We start from the raw sequence: 19328 nt of genomic DNA, 5'->3' as shown, positions 1-19328 counted from the left end.
CAATATTCTCAAATGATGGCTTATCAAATCCAGCTCAGTCAATTGCGTGGCCATCGTAACGATGCTGAGAAATTTGGTAGTATTAGGGATAATAGGATTATTGCTTTATTTTCTTTCATTAGCTGTTATGCAATGTTTGCGTGTTGCAGGTACTACTGTGCCACAAATAAAAAAAAAATTTTTTTTTTTCTTATATTAAAGCCACTCCAAACTCTTACAAATTGGTTTGGCCAGCTCGTGTTAAAACCAAAATGATGTGTAAAAAAAATAATGCAATATTTATTTTATGTAAAAACCTCATGCAAAAACATAATTAGGTATAACGTATGCTATGTACTTCTTTACAGTATACATTGTACTATTAAATGCAGCTATGCAAAATATATTGTACGTGACATTAGAGTATCTCTTTGTTGTCTCATGAAATAAGGGAATTGGACATTTTAGTAGAATTCACAAAAGTTGAGTAAGAAATGAGGAAATTAAGGTTCTGTACTCTGTAGAAAATGTTTCATTTCTAAGAAGGCTGAAATATGAATTCATTTATTTAGCTTCAATAAACATTAACAAAAGATCCATGAACAGATTTGAATAATTTATAAATGTTTTATTTTGAAATAAATGTAATTGATTTGAATAGAATTAGACTAAAATAAAAAATAACAAATGAGTGTATGTTCAATGTGAAAAACTTAGGCCTTTCAAATGACCAGTGTCTGTAACCTCACAAGGACAGATTCTTTGAAAATTAGTCAATAAATTGCAAAAATTTCAAGCTATATCGAAAGAATTTCTACTTAAATATTGTTTTCCAGTTCGTTAATGATTGCTGGTTTATCTTTCAGATACCCCAGAGTGGCACTAAGTTTGCTAAACATAATGCCCAACTGAAAGTTTTAAATCTGGATATTACATGTGTCTAAAACTTTCCTTAACAGTGCCTTTGTTTTACATGCTATGAGAGCAGTGACTCTATCTTTTCGAACCTGTGACTTGGTTTATCTATTAGAGCTGGACTAAGAAAAGTTTTTGATTATTTGGAGATATCAACGACTCATTTCCTATGCAAGCATAATATTTTATGCTTTATTAATGTCCCTTATTTTCTTGTTTTATTGTATATGCCCTTATTTATTTTGCACTTTTAATCTAAATATTATGATTTATCTTTTATAACCTGAAATTTGCCCAACTTTTTGTCCCAGGCATGTGTTGTAGATTTCTAGTGTTCTGCTGTTAGTGTATATATAAAACTGCATTGCAAATATCATCTTAAATTTACCTAAATATTAGAGCAATGCTGATGTATTTTTTTCAGGTTCTGCAGAGTAATCCAGACTTAGCACAGAATCATGAAGCATTTAGGAATTTAATGTCCCTTGCAAGTGGTAATTGTACTTTAAGTAGTAGTAGTTCTGTCTCTGAATCTGAAGATAAGTGACAAGTGAATTCCACTTCATTTGTAATTAAAGTATTCCTTCATAAAGTTCTCAATGTGGTTTAAGGAATGTGTAATTAGCAAGAATCTACTCAATAGTCAAGTAACTGAAGCCTTCTAAATAAAAATAAATGAATAGACAAGAAGAATTCCAACAATTTTGCTGTTTTCAGATTGAATTGGAAAGAGTCTTTGCATTAAATGAGACAGGGATTCATATGTGTTTAGGATAAATATATTAATTAGGCTAGACTGAAAATTGAAAATCTTAAATTATGCTGTGTTTGTTTGATCTTACATTCCTGTTTTCCTCATTATTCTCATCTTCATTTGTTGTGTTTAGTATTTAAAAAAAAAAAAAAAAAAAAAAAAAAAAGGATTTTGAAAATTCAGTCTTTTATGTGAATTAAATTGTGATTGCATTCTCAAAGTTTCCATTTTTCATATAATTCCATTTTTAAACCTTTTATTAGTTTAATTACACATACTTATTTCATTTATGATCTGTTTATAGTATGATGTAGTAGAAAAAAGTACTTTAAACATTTAAGCTATTAACAGCATTTTATTAAACTGTTTGAGAATTAAAAATTTGCATTTTCCTTTTTCTTTTCTTTTTCTTAATTCAGACCTTAAAAACTGTTTTTTACATGACTTTATTAAATGGGATTATAATTAATTTGCATCTTTTTGGTTTTGTTGTTAAAAGATCATGACCTTCATTAAATGGGAACATAATTAATTTGCATTAATTACTTGTAAATGTTCAGTTAAAAAAAAAATCTTGATTTGCTTTATGGATGCATTCTATAAATCATGGTGCATTTCAACATTGTTTTTCCTAGCTGATAGTTTTTTTTTCCTTCTGTGGTTGAAAACTGCTGCCATTGAAAACCAGAGTAGGAAGCATATTAAAATTTGTAATTAAAATTAATAGATTAAATTTTATAAGTATCTTAGCTTAATTAATATATTAAAAAATATAAGCATAAAACACACCTAAATAAAATGATCTGTGGATTACTTTGTTTTTTAATTGCATTTATGTTCTGAATATCGTAAGTTATAAAAGCTTTAATATTAAAAGATATAATGCAATTAGGAAATCCCTTTGGAATTTTTTAAAGACTCTTGTTTCTTTTCAAAAACATTTATATGCTGAATGCATTAAATGGATGAAGCTGTAAAATTAAAAAGTAAAATATAATTAGAAGTTCCACTTGAGATAATCTTTTCAGACTAGTGTTTGTTTTGTACTTTGCAACTCTGCAGTCTGTTTGATTTAAAGAAAACGTATATCATATATATATATTTTTTTTTTTTTTTTTTTGGTGTGTGTGTATTTTAATTTGCATTCTATTATCACTTATTGGCTTTTTTGTTATTTATATTTACATAATATTCATATTTTAATTTTCCATAAGATTATAAGAATTTATTGAAATAATAAAATGTCACAGTTCAGCAATATAGTATTGTATAATAGTATATCTGAATTATTCTGTGAATTTCTTGAAATATATGAATCATTCTGGCTAAAAAAAAATATTGCTGTTTTCTTGACATATAATTTTATTTTCAATAATTGACACAATTTGTATTAAGTGAACTTAATTGAATATCATGTAATCAGTACTCTACACTGTTTTGTTTTTTTTATAAATCTTTTCTTCATATTCAGAGCAGTAGTGTGAAATTATATATATATATATATATATGAATAATAAAAATATATAAATAGGCTTTATAATTTAATTAAGGGGTAGGCTTTTAATTCATTTTTAATTCGGATATTCCCCTGTTATAATAACTTTTCTACATAGTGCCATTTCTAGATCAATCTATGTTGCATTGCTTGTGTAACACTGTTGTTGTAGCTTATTCAAAATTTAAACTATTGAGAACTGAAACCTTTCTAACCTAAACCAAAACCGGCTCTTGGTGATCTTTCATATTGGATAACTGAATATTTTGCTTCTACCTTTGTTGCTGCTGAAATGTTATTTCACTGTGCATTCTTTCTATTGCAATAGTATTAATGTACAGTTTGTGGAAATAAGCACGATTAGAGTGCAAAGTGGCCACAAACGTTAATGTAAATTAAAAATGGAATCTGCCTCGATTGCCAAATTTCTCAGATATTATGGACTCAACATATTAGTATACTATGCAATCAGAATTCTTCCCAGAATTCTTCCTGTTCAATATGGATCTATGATTTTCTCTCTCTGTGTGATGCACAATCATTATTTCTATGTTTCTGCACCTCATTTCCCCCTCTTCAGTACTTCTAAGTTTGTTTTTATTACACACACACACACACACCACACATATATATATATGTATATAGAGAAAGATATGTGTGTGTTTATATGTACACACACACATCCCACTTGCACTTCTTTTCCTTCTTGAGTTTGTCAGATATTAGGCACCTCTCCTTTTAAATAGCATTTTGTGCCAAATGCACCAAACCCATGCTTCCTAGATCCATTTGTTTAGGTAACCCACTTTGTTTATAAAGTCGAACAGCCCCTTAATAGAGCTCAGAGTATTGAAAATACCTAAAGTAGTCAGTGTTATCAGAAGTTCAAGGTTAGTAGCCTGTTCCTCTAATAAATGTTTTTCAGGATGTCCCTCAATGAATACAGACATTTTGACCACAGTAGGAGCCTCCCTGAAGGTATAATCTTCAGGTCTACTTCTTTTGGCAGTCTTCGGGGCTGTATTCTGTTCCATCTTTTGAGATTGTCTTTTCTCACCCTTCCCTATGGGTTTTTCAACCCAAGAACCTTTGGCAATTTTTAATTATTCGGCACGTTTCTTTCTTTTCTTTTTTTATTTGTTTTTTGTGCTCTGTACAATCTCTTTCTTATTTTGATTTTATCTAGATAAACAGCCATGCTTTTAATAGCTTCCTGCCCTTCTCCTGATGTTAACTGAGTAACTTGAGTAGAGGTAATTTCTATCTCACTCAATGAAGGATTAATTTCTGCTCCTTCGACTGATATTTTCTGGGTTTCCTTGTTTTGAGAAGAAAGGTCTACCTCAGCAGTTTTGCCTGCAAAGGCAGAATTTCTAGTTATATTGTCATTTTCAGCCACATATAAACTAGAAAAGAAAGTACAGGTCAAAAAGGTCCACCCAGTATTTATTGCCTGTTGATGGGTAAGGCAAAATACTCTAGAAGTTGGCATTCTAGAGACTTCATTAAGATACTATAACTGCAGTGTCATTCTTTCTAGGCATGAGTCACATAACACCAAAATTATGGGAGGGGTTCGTGGCTTCTTTTTTATTATTCGAAGCTATCCTTTCAGATAATACAGGACATCCGGCTATACACCTCCTGCCAGTGTGCCTGGTAGCCACTCAAGCCCCAGGCATACACTTTCACACATTGTGTGTGTAATATGACAAAGAAAAAATGGCAACTTTGTAAGTGATGACATAAATAAGTTTTAAGATATATAAAACTTTCTTCCTGTGATTGCTTATGTATTGTTGATCTAAGAATTGCATTAATAAGAATATGTCTTTAATGAGCTACAACATTATATTTTTTCATATGAGAATTCCTCTGGCAAACAAATTATTTTTATGGTGTAAATGCTGTTCATACACTGGATTATCTATAGTGGGATGCAGTGCTGGGAAAGCTAACATGTGTAAATTTATAATTTACAAGCTAACTGTATAGTAAATATCTTTTAAATTATAAATATTAAAACTCAGTCTGAAAAGTCATAATTTATTTTCATCATTATTTATTTATTAGATGTGAAGTAATACAGAATACATATTTAATTAGATATGAAGTAATAAAGAATACATACTTAATTAGATAAAGTAATAAAGAAGATTATATATTTCAGGGATGGCCAAAGTGCGGCTCGCGAGCCTGATGCAGACAATTTGTGCAGCTCGTGCATATAAGATATATGTATGAAATATGGTAAACTGAAACTATTCAGTGCCCAGAAGGAAGTAATTAATTAGTTTAGACTCTTTTGACAAAGTTATCAGGGTTTTCTTTCTATTTAAAAATCTCCTCCACTACTTCTGTAATGATGTAAATATGAACTTGTGGCTTTTAGAAAATCTAGATGTGGCTCTCGAACATTCCTGAATTGAAACGCTCGGCTCTTACTGACATGAAGTTTGGCCAACCCTGACATATTTAATTAGATATGAAGTAATAAAGCGAGATTTATGTATTATAATATCTTTTATTTTGAATTTCTCTTTTCAGTTTTGGATTATTTTCAGACTATTTCATATTGATTTAAAATTTTCATAATTCATAAGACAAAAAATTATTTACTTATTTTAAATATGTACTGAAATGCTGTCAGAAGTTGTTTGTCACCTATAGCAGAAGTGCCTGTGGTTGAATGAAAAAGTGATGTATTTTGTGTAGTTTCCGTCCTGAGAATAAAGTTAGATAAAAGTGCCCTTGATAGTTACCTATCGTATTTAACATATCTTAATTTTCCAAAACTAGTGAATGAAGTACATCTTCTGATAAAATCTGTTTGGTGCTTAACATTGCTAGCATTTCGCTTAAAACAGTGTAATTATGGGGAAATAACCATGTAAATTGTCCTTAGGATCAGTGATATTCTTTACTTTATGCCAATGGTTTAATTTTCTGCTTTGTTTTCTTATATCAATTACATTTTAAGGCTGTGATTTTGTGAAATATCAAAGTCTAAAGTGCATAGGTAAGTGAAATTATCTTTGAACACATTATTTTAAATGTGTCATAAAATTATATTTGATTTGAATCTCAGTTAAAAGTAATTTGATAACGTACTTAAAATTAACAAGTTGAATTAATTTTATTTCATATATGTTAAATTATAAATGATTTTATTTACCTTGATTGATGTGGATATGAGGGAAGCTTGTGCAGTTACAACTCTGCATTTAATTCTCGGCCTTCCATTTTTTTAAAAAAAGAAAAATTGTGAGGCAATAAAAAATACATCTACAATTTATTTAATGTTCTATATTCATTGATATCTTATGATCAGGCCATCTATTTAGCAGACTGTCTAGCAGTAATGTTTTTCAATGTTATCTGATAGTATTTGAAATAATGTTGTAAATAATATAATTCTGATATTAAAGACTGAATCACATGCTAAATCCTCTACTTTACAACATGCTGTGTGTATTTTATACAGAAGAGCTTCAATGCAGTTTTTGAAAGAATTTCATTTTCATATTTGAAGAACAAATATATTTGTGAATTCATTTATATATTCATTTATAAAATTTGTATGACTTTTTTATATAAACGGAATTATATATGTACACCAATATGCTTTGGACAGTCCTTGAATTATGTGTTTAACTATACTTGTGACAAACTTAGCCTGAAAGTTGACGGAAAATTATAAACAGCATGCATTTTTCTCACAATATAATTCTCAAACATACTATGGAGAGGTTAATGACTGAAAATACTTTAAGTAAAAGTTAATATGAAATAATAAGTAAACTGAGGAATAATTTGATCATTAAAGGCTATATTTTTAAAATTTAATTAAGTTCCTTTTTTGCTAACATTTTGATATCAATCTGATGTCAGGACTATATGTTCTATGCATACTCTTGGCAAACATAATGGTGACAGTATCAAGGTCCTGATCTCGAACAGTGAGCTGAATGCAGCTATGTTCTTGTGAGTGCTAGAAGAACTACAACGTAAGGAGGGTGTAAAAGACCCTTTTATTTAAATCACTATTTATAGCAACTCCCAGCTCGGGAGTGATAACAGAAAAATAATGACCCCGCTTGGGTCTAAACTGGGTCTAAACCGAAGTGTCTGAGACTAAGAGCTCTCTCACTCCTCTCACTCTTGAGAAGTTTCTTGCTAACCTTTAAATACAAAACTTGGCTCCCACACAATTTAGCATAAAGCTGAACCACGCACTCATTCTTAAGGGAAGTTGAAATAAGAGTTTACAGGAAAGGTAACTTAAAATAAAAAGAAATTTGCTTAGTTTAAATTATGTTATGGTTTAACAAATTTCTAAGCAAAGAGACATTTTTATTAATATAATGAGAAATCAACAGCAGTTTTCATCCATACTGCTTTGTAACTAAATTTTTGCTATATGTCAACACACTTAACACCATTGTGATTGACAGTGTTTCATATGAAATTTCATGAATCTAACAATAAAAAATTGGCATTTAACCCTTTGATGCGCGGTGGTCGTGCCCTGAAACCACCCTTTTCCAAATTTTTTTTCTCCTCTTTTTTTTCCAAAATTTTTTAATGAAAATGAATTGATTACTGATCTTTTACATCTAAATAACACAAAATAACTGTAGAATCATATATGTTTTAGGTATTAATACTTCAGATCGGATACCTTTTAAAATTCGTTTTCGATGAGACAAAATAACTTCCTTTTATTAATATAAACAACTTTAAATTTCAAAAGTTAATCATCACACATCATGATTTCTATCATAAGCAATAAAAAATTGCAGTAATTAAACTGCACATATAAAAAAAATCCTTCTATATGTATGGCATTTGCTATGTGGTTTCAGGGCGCAACCACTGCGCCACTAGAGCATTGTGTCACAATGCTTACAATCCTCTAGAGGCTCGATTGTCATGCCTTGAAACTGCTGGCATTTGCTTCTCAATGGCGTTTGCTTGCTTTTCAAATAGGAATGTTTATTTTTTCCCGGATATAGATAAAGGGCTTTGAAACCACATAGTTATTTTATTACTAAAAAATACAAGCACCTGCCCAGTAAAAAGGTCTTTCTTTTTCAAATACCTTTCTCTGACATCAACACATTTGCTCCCCAAGCTAGTATTGTGATTTTATAAATTATTTCGTGTGGTTTAAATTTAATGTAAATATACTTTGCTATAATTAAAAATAGAAATTGCGTAAAAGTTTTATTTAAATTAAAAATATTTTCTGAATATTTTGGTACAAAATACGAATAAAATAAATATGAATGGGAAACGAACGATCCGTACAAAGCCAAAAAGACCAAGCCCCCCCCCCCATTAACATAAAAAATCACAAATTTCATGTGCCAGATGAAAAGAAACTAAATAACGCTGGACATATACCAGTGAAATTTAAATCCAGGCAGTGTACATTTTGTAGCACAAGGAAGAAACCTCATAGAACAAGATGTATGTGCAAAACGTGCAGTGTGGGTCTATGCATGTGCCAAAAAAACAAAACATGCTTTGAACAGTGTCACACACACACACACACACAAAAAAAAAAAATTGAGTTCTTTACTATCCTTATTTTATTGAGTTTTTTAATCCATTTATCCAAATATCCTTATTATGTAGGTACTTATATTTTTACTGCTATAGAAAAATTACATAAATGTTTATTTTTAAATTTTTTCTGACGATTTACTTTGTAAAATAATGTAAAAAATTATATATAATGCAATTCTTACATACATTTTTTTAAAAATCCGTAAATTTTGTCATTTATTGGAAATGCGCGCGGAAAATGGTAAGTTCCTCCCCCCCCCTACTACATCAGTAAGTTTCAAAGTCCTAGACGCGCGGTGTTTTCACAGTGTGACCACCACCCACAGGACAAAGTGCAAGAGTAGATTTTTTTAAATTCATATATTATTTGTCTCTAGAATCATAATATTCAATTTCTAGAGTTTTTAGTTAAAAAAATTATAAAAATAGTATCGCGTGCGTCAAAGGGTTAACAGTGGTTAAGGGGATAAAGCCACTGAAGACTGGTGCTATGCCTAGGGTTCAAACTGCATTTAATGGACAAGTATTTTCATGCTTTTTCTGATGTATAATGTAAATATGAGCCAATTATCCTTTGAAAATGCTATATGAAGGCATACTTCATCTCAGAAAATAACTCCCAAGCACTTTGCAGTGTAACAAACAATAATAAGAATTCAGCAGAGATATTAGTCATATTTGAAGATTACATTTTGAAAATTATTCCTATTTTCTTGAAGCCTGTGTACCATACTGTTGTGTTTGAAATTTTAGTTCTTTAAAGAACCTTGAGAGTTAAATGCTGTGGTACGTGTAGAACTGAGGTTCTCTGCTGCATGGACAGACATGTACTTGGAAATGTAGAAAGATTATCCAGAATGTTTAGCTAGATTCCTATTTCCACTGTGCTGGTCCTTATTAGGACTGGATGCATCACATTTCTGCACCATGCTCGAGAGAATCATGGCTGTTGGCCACATCGACAGACGTCAAGGATAGGCATGACAGGAAGGACAGTCTTCAGCACCATCCAGAACAGAGAAGACACACAACCCTTTCTCTTTTTGTCAGGAGGATCCTTCCGTGCAATTATATAGTTCACCTTTCTGCTCAGCGCAGTCGTAAACGGAAGGAATGCAAATTTTCAACACATGCAAAGTACTTTGATATTTTCATAAAAAAATCTGCATTCATAGAATGGAAACAGTCACATGTTTAGTGGCTTAAAAAGTATTAAAAATTACTTAATTGCAATTTATATGTAAAACTGAACCCGTCCCTAAAACAGACAGATAAATAAAATAAAAAAATTGCTTTACACGCACACATACTTTTATAAAATAGGCAAAAAGTTAGTTTTTCTCAAGAAGTTCTGGCTTTTTTTTCTGGTTAAAAAGTTGTATTTGAGTAGTGAAAGTATTTCATATTTTGTGCATATAAATCCAGTATCAAATGTACATGATTTTGTAAATAACAGTTGAGAATTTTAATGTTTGAAGATCCATTTTAGAGATATTTTACTAATACACTCTTTTAGAAAAAAAAAAAATCAAAGCTCTATGAAGGAAGTGGTTGTTTTTGATGAAATTGAATGTGTGTATAGCTCATACACAGATAATAAAATTATTAAAAAATCAAGGTCATAGTACCTGTTCACGGCTCACAGTCATCCATTGAATGTTCGAATTAGTAGTTGGTCGAACTGCCTCTGGCGGCAATGCATGCTTGAATTCGTCAAGGCAAGGAGTAGTAGAGATTCCTAATGTCATCCTGCGACACATTCTGCCAGGCATTCGTCAGTTGTCGCTCCAGATTTGTGATATTTTGTGGTACCCGAATCTGGTGGTCAACTATGTTCCAGACATGCTTGATTGGTGAAAGGTCTGGTGACCTTGCTGGTCAAGGAAGAGTATCAACCGCACGGAGACAGTCCAGAGATATATGAGCAGTGTGTAGTCTGGCCTCATCTGGTTGGAAAATGGCGATTGTTCAGAGATATGTGAGCGGTATGTGACTGCAACCGGCCGCAGGATGGTATCAACATATTGTTGAGCTGTTGATGTACGGAGGATGACTAAAGATGACCTGCTTGTCATAAAAAATAGTGCCCCACACCATCACAGCTGATTGGGACTGCTGGCTCCGTCCTCTCTAGACTCGAGCATGATGGTTATCTGCTTCAAGAGTGAAGCGGGATTCATCGCTGAACACTATCGATGTCAGTCTGATGGCAGCCATGATGCTCGGTTGCGACACCACTCCAGAAGACTCTGCCAATGTTGTGGGGTCAAAGGCAAACGTCTTAAAGGTCCCTGTGAGTGTAACCCTGCCTCAGACAACCGCTGTGAGATGGTGGACGGTACCACAAGAGGTATAGACGTGGCTGTAGTGCGTTGAATAGTTGGCAATGATACCGTTGGGGGTGGTTCAAACAATCATCCTACCTTGCCTCGCATTTGTGATCCTTGGCCTTCATTTCATCGGAAATTTCCTTGTAGCAACCATTGCTGCCAGCATCTTTGCACAGCAGTGTCTGTACACTGCAGGTGGCAGGCTATTGCTCGGTATGATCACCCAGCTTCACACAACCCTACAATGCGACCACGTTCGAAGTTGTTTATTTGTCTGTAAGGTCTTCGATATCATCGTAATGACATCTTTAGTTGCTTTTTTTACGGAATAACAATGGCAGAGGGGGGGAAGAAAAAAATCAACGAAAAAAGATAAATTTTCCGCCTCTGTTACTGGTTTTGTACTTTGCGAATTGCAAACTAGAAATGAGCACTATGATCGCAATTCCTGTTTATTTGCCTTGAAACTTTGATCATTAGCATGCTCAATCAAGATGTTTTTGTAGACTAAATTTTGTCACAATCGCAAAAGTCCATGTTTGTGCTTCGATTTTTCTTGCTAAAATAGTGTAATTATGTAGAAATTTCAAGTAATGTAAGCTCTGCTCTTTAATTTGAGGACATTAGGGTATTATTTTTCTTTTAAGTATTGGAAATAATTTTTAATAACATTTTTCATTGTTATAAAGTGCATTAAAATATGCATAAATTGATCCTTCTAGCTTTCTAGCGCTTTCAGGTTATGTTTGGCCCAAATATGAATTTTAATGGATGACATAATATAAATTATGTATAAGGAATTGCAACTCCCTTCATCTATACAAATTGCTAATTATTTCATCTTCATTAATAACTTGCCATGATTAAAATTAGTTAATCATAGATAACCAAACCAAATGTTTTTCCCGTTTTCATTTATTAGTATTATATCACATATTTTTTAGGAGACTGTAAATGGGAGAGAAAATATGTTCATTTTATTTAATCTTTTAAGTCTGAAGATGGGAAGGATGATATTTCGAAAGTATGTGAATGTTCTAGATCCATTTAAAGTAAATTTATAGCTCAGAAGATAATTTTATATTCTGTAAATTTCCTCATCTTTTACCATAGTGTAGTAGACTGTGTAAACTTTTAATTACACATTGAAGAATAATTTTTATGCTTATCACAGTTATATAGGTGCCTGTTTATTATGAAATAGTTTTAGGATCAATGTACTGTTGAAAAATAAAAATCATCAAAATGTGAATGCAATCTTTTCTTAGTTTTCTAATACATTTTGGCTGCCCTTTCTGAAAAAGTAAACAATGTATATCATCTGTGAATATGTGCAAAAGTTAAATAGCATATATTAGACATAGAAAAGTAAAGTAAAATTTGTGTGTGGGGGGCAGACTATATTTTGCCTTTCATTATGGAAATATGATGATATAAGTTTAAAGATCAAATATTTAGATTTCTGGTTGTAAATTAAAAGTTGAAAAAACGAATTGTCAAACAGCAAGAAAGGGGAGGACATCTATATTTAGAGTTTAATATAAAAGAATTTTTTCCTGCATAGTTCTTTTTAATTTTACTTACGTTAAATCTAAATATAAGCCTGCTTTTAACCTTTTTCACTTTCAAATATGTATTCAAGATGCTGAATTTTGTGGCATGTTTCACTATTGGCTGGAAGTTCTCCTTCCATGTAAAAATTTTAACTGCAACAAATTTTATTGAAACATGGCTGTACGATATGAATTTTTATGGGTCTATTAAATAACTTCTTGTAGGATCAAGTATTTCATTTTTTTATAAAGAACTCAGAACTTAGTTTTGCAAACTTAAAAATTTACTAAATGAGAAAAAACATATATAAAGTATAATTTTTTTACATTCTATAAGTTTTTTTACTCTGCAATTTTTGTGAATTAACTGAATCAATATTTACATCAGTGGTGGCCAATTTCATAACTACCAACTCTCTGGGTTTTTTAACTCATCTCTTGGCAAATCTCCAAATATTCTGGTTTTTAATTTTTAACCTCTTATTTTGCTTCTGTGACATGTCTTCTTTTCACTCATCTGCTACAGAATGAACATGGATAGCCAATATAACCACATGAAGCATTAGGTGAAGAGCATAAAAACATTTTTATATTGAATTTGCATGTATGTTCATGTCAAACTGAAGTGAAGGGATCTGAAGGAAGGAACTGATATAAAGTAAAAAGCTTGGTTTGTTTTTGGCTGCATTTGTCCTTCCATTCCGTATATGCAGTTAGTTATTGGTTTTATTTCTATCATATTTTAAAATACTTTGATAAATAAAAGCTTTTTTTCCTTATCTGAATTTTGTCAATAACATTTTAAAAAATCATAAAATGTAACAAAATTAGTCAAAAAACATAAAATTTAGAATAGCTACTTAAATATTAATATATTTTATGCCAGAATTACATTACAAATCATTTAATGACCCGAATCATGCATTATAAAATGAATTTAAATCAGTTTGGCATTCTCTTGAAATTGCATCTTCTTGCAGTTTGAAAACCTTCTGTTTTCTCCCAGTTTTTAAGTTTTCAAGATTGGAAACTATGTTTTTTATATTTAAGCCCATGGACATATATGTGATGTTTAACTAATATTTAGAAATATATCATAGTATAATAAACTTTGTTTATTTCAATATTGTGATAATAATTTCAACTATTTTTCATATAAAAATCATCTTAAGATAGTTAGAAATATGAAAATATAAATAAATTTGAAACCTGCTTATTGGCCATCACTGATTTACATCATTAAATAGATAACAATATTTTATTTTGCTGAGAAAGAAATACAGTCAAAAATCGTTAATTCGGACACCCATAATCCGGAATGATCTATAATCCGGACGTCAAAGCTAAAATCTTTCTGCGCATGCGCCGCGTTGACGCATGCGCATAGGCGTTTTACTCGTGCGCGCAAGACATTTACGACTGCGCATATGTGTCTGGGCAAGCGCAAAATACGTTTTCGCGTGGGCGTTTAATGTAAAACAGACGGTATAAGCTAAAATTATCTAATTATGTATTTCAGTTAATGTTGATGATTGCGTTGTCCCTTAATCTTCGGCCCACCAGCGGCCGAGCGGTAAAATCGCTGAACACTGGTAGTTCGGTCCGAGGTTCAAATCCCGCGAACGGGCTGGCTGCATGGGCGTTTTCGTGGTTTTCCCCATGTGTAACGTGTATACGAGCCAGTTCCCCTTAGAAAGTCCTCCACGAAGGCATCCCTCCCCTTAGGCAGATAGCCCTAGTGTGCTTTGTCGTATTCTCAATACACCAATACATACACACCTTAATCTTCGAATTGGATCCGGTTTATTATTTTTTGCAGACTGTAAGAGCAATTTTATAAAAGTTAGCTTGAACTTTCGATTATGTCAAATAGAATTTCCGATGCTGGAGCTCCCAAAGGATCTAGAAAACGAAAGTATGCTTCGATGTCCATCAAACAAAAAACGAATTGCTATAAAAAATGGATAAAGGCATATCCTTTGTTTATCTAACGGTTCCGAAATCTGTTTGTCAATTTCACTCTGCTCTGCGCGGGGGGGTGGGACGTCGCGGCGCCGGCAATGAACTGGAAGTTGATCTGTCAGCACTATCGTTATCTTTAGGGCAGATGTTTTTATTTTATTCGGCTTATAATTCCTTACTAAATGTAGTATTTAATCTCGATGTACTCCGTCTTTGATATGATTTAAATCAAATTCCTCGTCATTATAAATATCCCGAATACAAATCAAATAGTTTTCTGGTTGCAATTTTCTAATTTTGGCTATGCGTAAGGTATGCTTTACGCATGCGCGCGTTGAAAGAAATGTTTAATAAAGTAAACAAATAAATATTAAGCTTCTTTTTTTGTAAATTAGATCATAATTGCTCATTATTTTATAAATTACGTTTCATATTTTTAATTTTATAATTTCTGCATGCCATCTTATCAGATTTAAACTGATGATCTATAATCCGGAAAAATCGATAAACCGGAATCGCCGAAGTCCCGACGAGTCCGGATTAAAGACTTTTGACTGTATTGTACTTTTGCACCGTTGATGTTTTTTATAATGCCATTCATTGTAGTGACTGTTCCATTATGGTAACTGGGCAAGAAAATTCCAGCTGATTAGAATGTATTCAATTCACTTCTAATATAATGACCTCTCATGCGTATAGTAATAAGTTATAAGAATTATGAGATTATGTATATTAAGTAGATACTAAATTTCTTTGAAGCTTTACAAATATGTAAGTATGTAATACTGTGCATCATATACATTAGTTATAAATTATGGTTTCAAGTTTTTGTACATCTCTGTTTGTGATATAACTACCAATCTCTAGTGATCTGTAGACAGCTTTTCTATACCTATGCAATCCTCTTTAATTGTTTTACAGCTTTATTTCATATAGAATTATTACATATCCTTTATTTTCTTAATGAACTGTTTCTGAATTTTTTTAAAAGCATGTTTGTTCTGTATATATAGAATTATCAAATAATTGAACTTGAATTTGTTGAATGCTCTTTCATGAAAATTAGTATAGCATTTTTACAATTGACATTGTATTTTTCAAATGCTATATTTATCTGTTTTTATATGTTTATAGATTAATTCCCATTGCGGAGGTCCACAAATTCCTTAAGTTTAATAGAAATGTTATACATAGAGATATTTTTTCATCTTTGAAAGCCTATTTGTTCTAGTTTTATTGCTGTGCTTATTGATGCATTTTATTGAGAGGATAAATTCATTATTAGCAACATTTGTGGTCAAGTCATTGCTGCCCATTAACCCCTTAACCTACGATTTAGATTCGAAGATTTTGGGCCGAAATTGTATACAAGCTTGCGCAGCGTTCGGGACATTTGCATGACTTGTGTAAGACGCTAATCCAGACAATCGTAAACATGATGAATTATGTAATTTTCGAAGAAAGTGTAGGCAAATAATTATTGATGATACATCCAATGATGAAGAAATAGTCCAAAAATCTGGGACTATACGATGACTCCTGGCATAAGAGAGGAAGCCTTATGTCAATCAGGAGGAAGTAGAGGAGAATTTGATATATTTAATCTAATATTTGATGACATATTTTGGAACAATATTGTAACCAAAACGAATCAGTATGCAGATCAAGTACGAGAAAATCCACATAGAACACGAGTGTAAAAAGTGTAAAGTTCCGTTACATGTACTAGAATGCTTTGAAATATATCATACCGTTACAAATTACTAATTTTGTATTTTGGAGTTTTGTATAAATAAACATTTTGTAATACTTGCATCTACCACAATTATTGCATCAGACTGTAATTGCGTATCAAATATTCCACGTAATATTCACTTCTGGCCCGACCACCGTACGCGGGCTATACCCGTGAAAGTTAGGTTTGGCCCGACCATCGTACACAGGCTATGGCCGTGAAAGGTAGGTTTGGCCTGACCATCGTACGCAGGCTTTGACCATCATTGTAGATTAAGGGGTTAAATCTTTGGGAGTCACTCTGTTTTGAGCTCTAAGTTAAACTCCTAATCTGTCCCTAACTTATTTCTTGCTTCTTCTAAAAATGAATGTTTGAATTTGTAGAAAATGCCACAAGAGCCAAGATGTTGTGATTTATGTTGTCCATGAACATCCTGATGATGTTGTATTTGTCTGGATAATCAGATAAAGCTAGTTTCCATGATTGCTATGAATAGATTTTATCAACGTGAAGAAATGCATCAAATATATCAGTAGTTATGCTAAAAAATGTAGAGTGGGGAAAATTAATTGGTTATCTATGAAAAAAAAAAAAAAAAAGTTAAATTATTTCTGTGAAATTAAATGAATTCTTAGATTTCCATCATGTTTTCAGTAGAAAATGTTTGTACCTTATTGACTAAATTCAGAAGATGCAAACGAACCTCTGAGTATGAAAACTATCAGACTTATGTAGACTTCTATGAATCATATTTGGTCATGTCAAAAGAAATATTATTCTAAAAGGATAAAAACTACTGAAGATTTACAACCTATGAAAAATATTAAATAGTAAAAAATTTAGATTTGTTATCATTTAGTATTCAAGGTCATAGCATAATTTCATTTTGAAAATTAAAGTTAAATGAAATAAATATTAACGGCATAATCAGAAGTGGCTTATTTTCCATAATGAGTGCTTTGATTTCACAAGAAGAAAAGACAACATTTTAAATCTGTGCTATGATTTAACTAATATTTATATGTTACTTGCAAGGTATTTATTCAGAATATTTTTTGAAACTCTCATTTTCCTTTTGCTGTGAAGTTCTAAATGTGAAAGTATTTAAATTTATATTTCTTCGAAAGTATAGAGTAGAAATATTTAAATTTATTTTATTATACCTTTAGAAACAGGCATTTTATTCTGGAATTGAAGCTATTTTTTAATCTCTTAGCACTCTATATTTTATTCATAAGATAGTGTGTTTTCCTAGTAAATCACTTTTAGAATGCTGGTGGTATCAAAACTGATTAGATGCTATATTCGAAAGGCTAAAGGATTTATGAAATTTAGAGGTAATGTTTTCTCTCCTTTAGCAGACATTGCTTTCTTGCTGTAGTAAAACTAAAGGGCTTGAAGGGGAGAGGGTATAATAATTTGAATGTTAAAGGATTAAAAGTGCACCCTAAGTGATTAATGTACTTAGCCCCTGTATAAGTTAAATATATGAATAAATTCAAAGTTAAATATACTCTTTATAAGTGGTTATGTGAGTTTATTATAGTTATTAAGAGAATAACTTGGATGATGCACTCTGAAAACTTGTGTCGCAAGTGGCTGCTGTTGTCCACTGTGCTTGGAGTTAGCCCAGTTAATATTACCTTTATTCGGTAATTACAGTCTACTGCATTTATTATAATGATTGCTTATTGTAGTGACAGTTTCATTACTATGAGTGATGAAAAAGTCCTCAAATATGAGAATATATTAATCCATTTTTATTATAATGATCACTCATTATAATGTCCTTTTTCATTAGGATACAAGAAGTTGTTATAATGAGCATTCCTTGTATAAACCAATATACAAACTTTTGATTAGAATATGAAGTATGTGGTATCTAAAAGTTACTTTTTTCTCCCCACTTGAAAATTATTACATTTGTTTATAGAATATTTTTCTATATTCTTATTCAGACTACTAAGTTTATTTTGTATTTTCTTTTCTTTGTGGATTTAGTTATTTGCATACAATTTTATTTGCTCTAGTTATTTGCGTACAATTTTATTTGCTCAATGAGTGATTTATCTCAATGTAAATCTGTACTTAGTTTGAAACTGTATTGTATATAAAACTTCTTGAACAATTTTATATTAATTTTGACTTAAATATATTCTTTTTTATTTAATATTTGTAAATAATAAATTTTAATAATTGTATTATGTTTAGAACAAAGAAATATTCTTTTTTCAGTAGATTTGGAACCAAAGTTTTGTCTTTAATTTCCATAAAATGAATTCTAAATGTGTTTGTTATATAGCAGTTTTTAATTCTCTTTCATTCACAAGAATTTTTTATGCATAATTTGCATTTAATATGTTGGTGGTGATATGAATTGTTCAGCCATTTAATATTAATAGAATTTACAATATGTTCTGTAACGTAATTATATATGTATATTTAAACCATAGCTATAAATTAGAGAACTTGCCATTTAAGTTCATTATTTTTCTTATTGCTGGAATCTGATATCTCATCATACATTTTTGCTATTTTTTGGTTTTGGTTTAATCCTTAAAGAATTATAGAATTCATTTAATCCTGATTTGTTGTTTTAGAAAGAAATATTTTATGATTAAGTTGAATATCTAAACTCATATCATATCTAGTCCCTAGCTTTTAAAATTTCTATGTGTATTAACCATGACAACTGCTAATTCACATTAAGTACAAGATATTCAAGCTTTAGTTTGTTGCATTCTGTACCTGTAGTGCTTTAAGATGATGAAAATATAAAATCTATTTATTTCTATTGGAATATAATCTGCATTGCCTTCAGTATCAGTATTACTTTTTTCTATGTTCTATGTATACTGTTATAATTATTTAGGAAAATAAAAGTATATTAATTATGCAGTGGTCCATATCTTTCTGTGTATAATTTTTCCTGTTGCATGCTATTGGGAACTATCTAAGCTTGTGTACCCATATGTAAGTATAAATAAATTACATTTCCATAAATATGTACATATATAATTTATATATGTTTGTA

At 31.0% G+C, this 19328-nt stretch overlaps 1 protein-coding gene across 1 annotated transcript in view; it reads left to right on the top strand.

Annotated features, from left to right (window-relative positions):
- Nucleotides 1-19192, top strand: part of LOC118192701 (uncharacterized) — a 120905-nt gene extending 101713 nt beyond the window's left edge. The window contains exon 11 of the mRNA XM_085819157.1: nucleotides 1319-19192. Within this exon, the coding sequence (XP_085675283.1) occupies nucleotides 1319-1441 (123 nt within the window). The 3' untranslated portion in view covers nucleotides 1442-19192. The remainder of the gene's footprint in view (nucleotides 1-1318) is intronic.
- Nucleotides 19193-19328: the final 136 nt, after the last annotated feature.

The sequence above is a fragment of the Stegodyphus dumicola genome, chromosome 6 (assembly GCF_044657685.1).
Source record: "Stegodyphus dumicola isolate Sdum_Otavi_A_Nest chromosome 6, ASM4465768v1".
Classification (NCBI taxonomy): Eukaryota; Metazoa; Arthropoda; class Arachnida; order Araneae; family Eresidae; genus Stegodyphus; species Stegodyphus dumicola.
The sequence above is the reverse complement of the archived record's forward strand: the minus strand, read 5'-3'. Positions and strand labels throughout refer to the sequence as shown.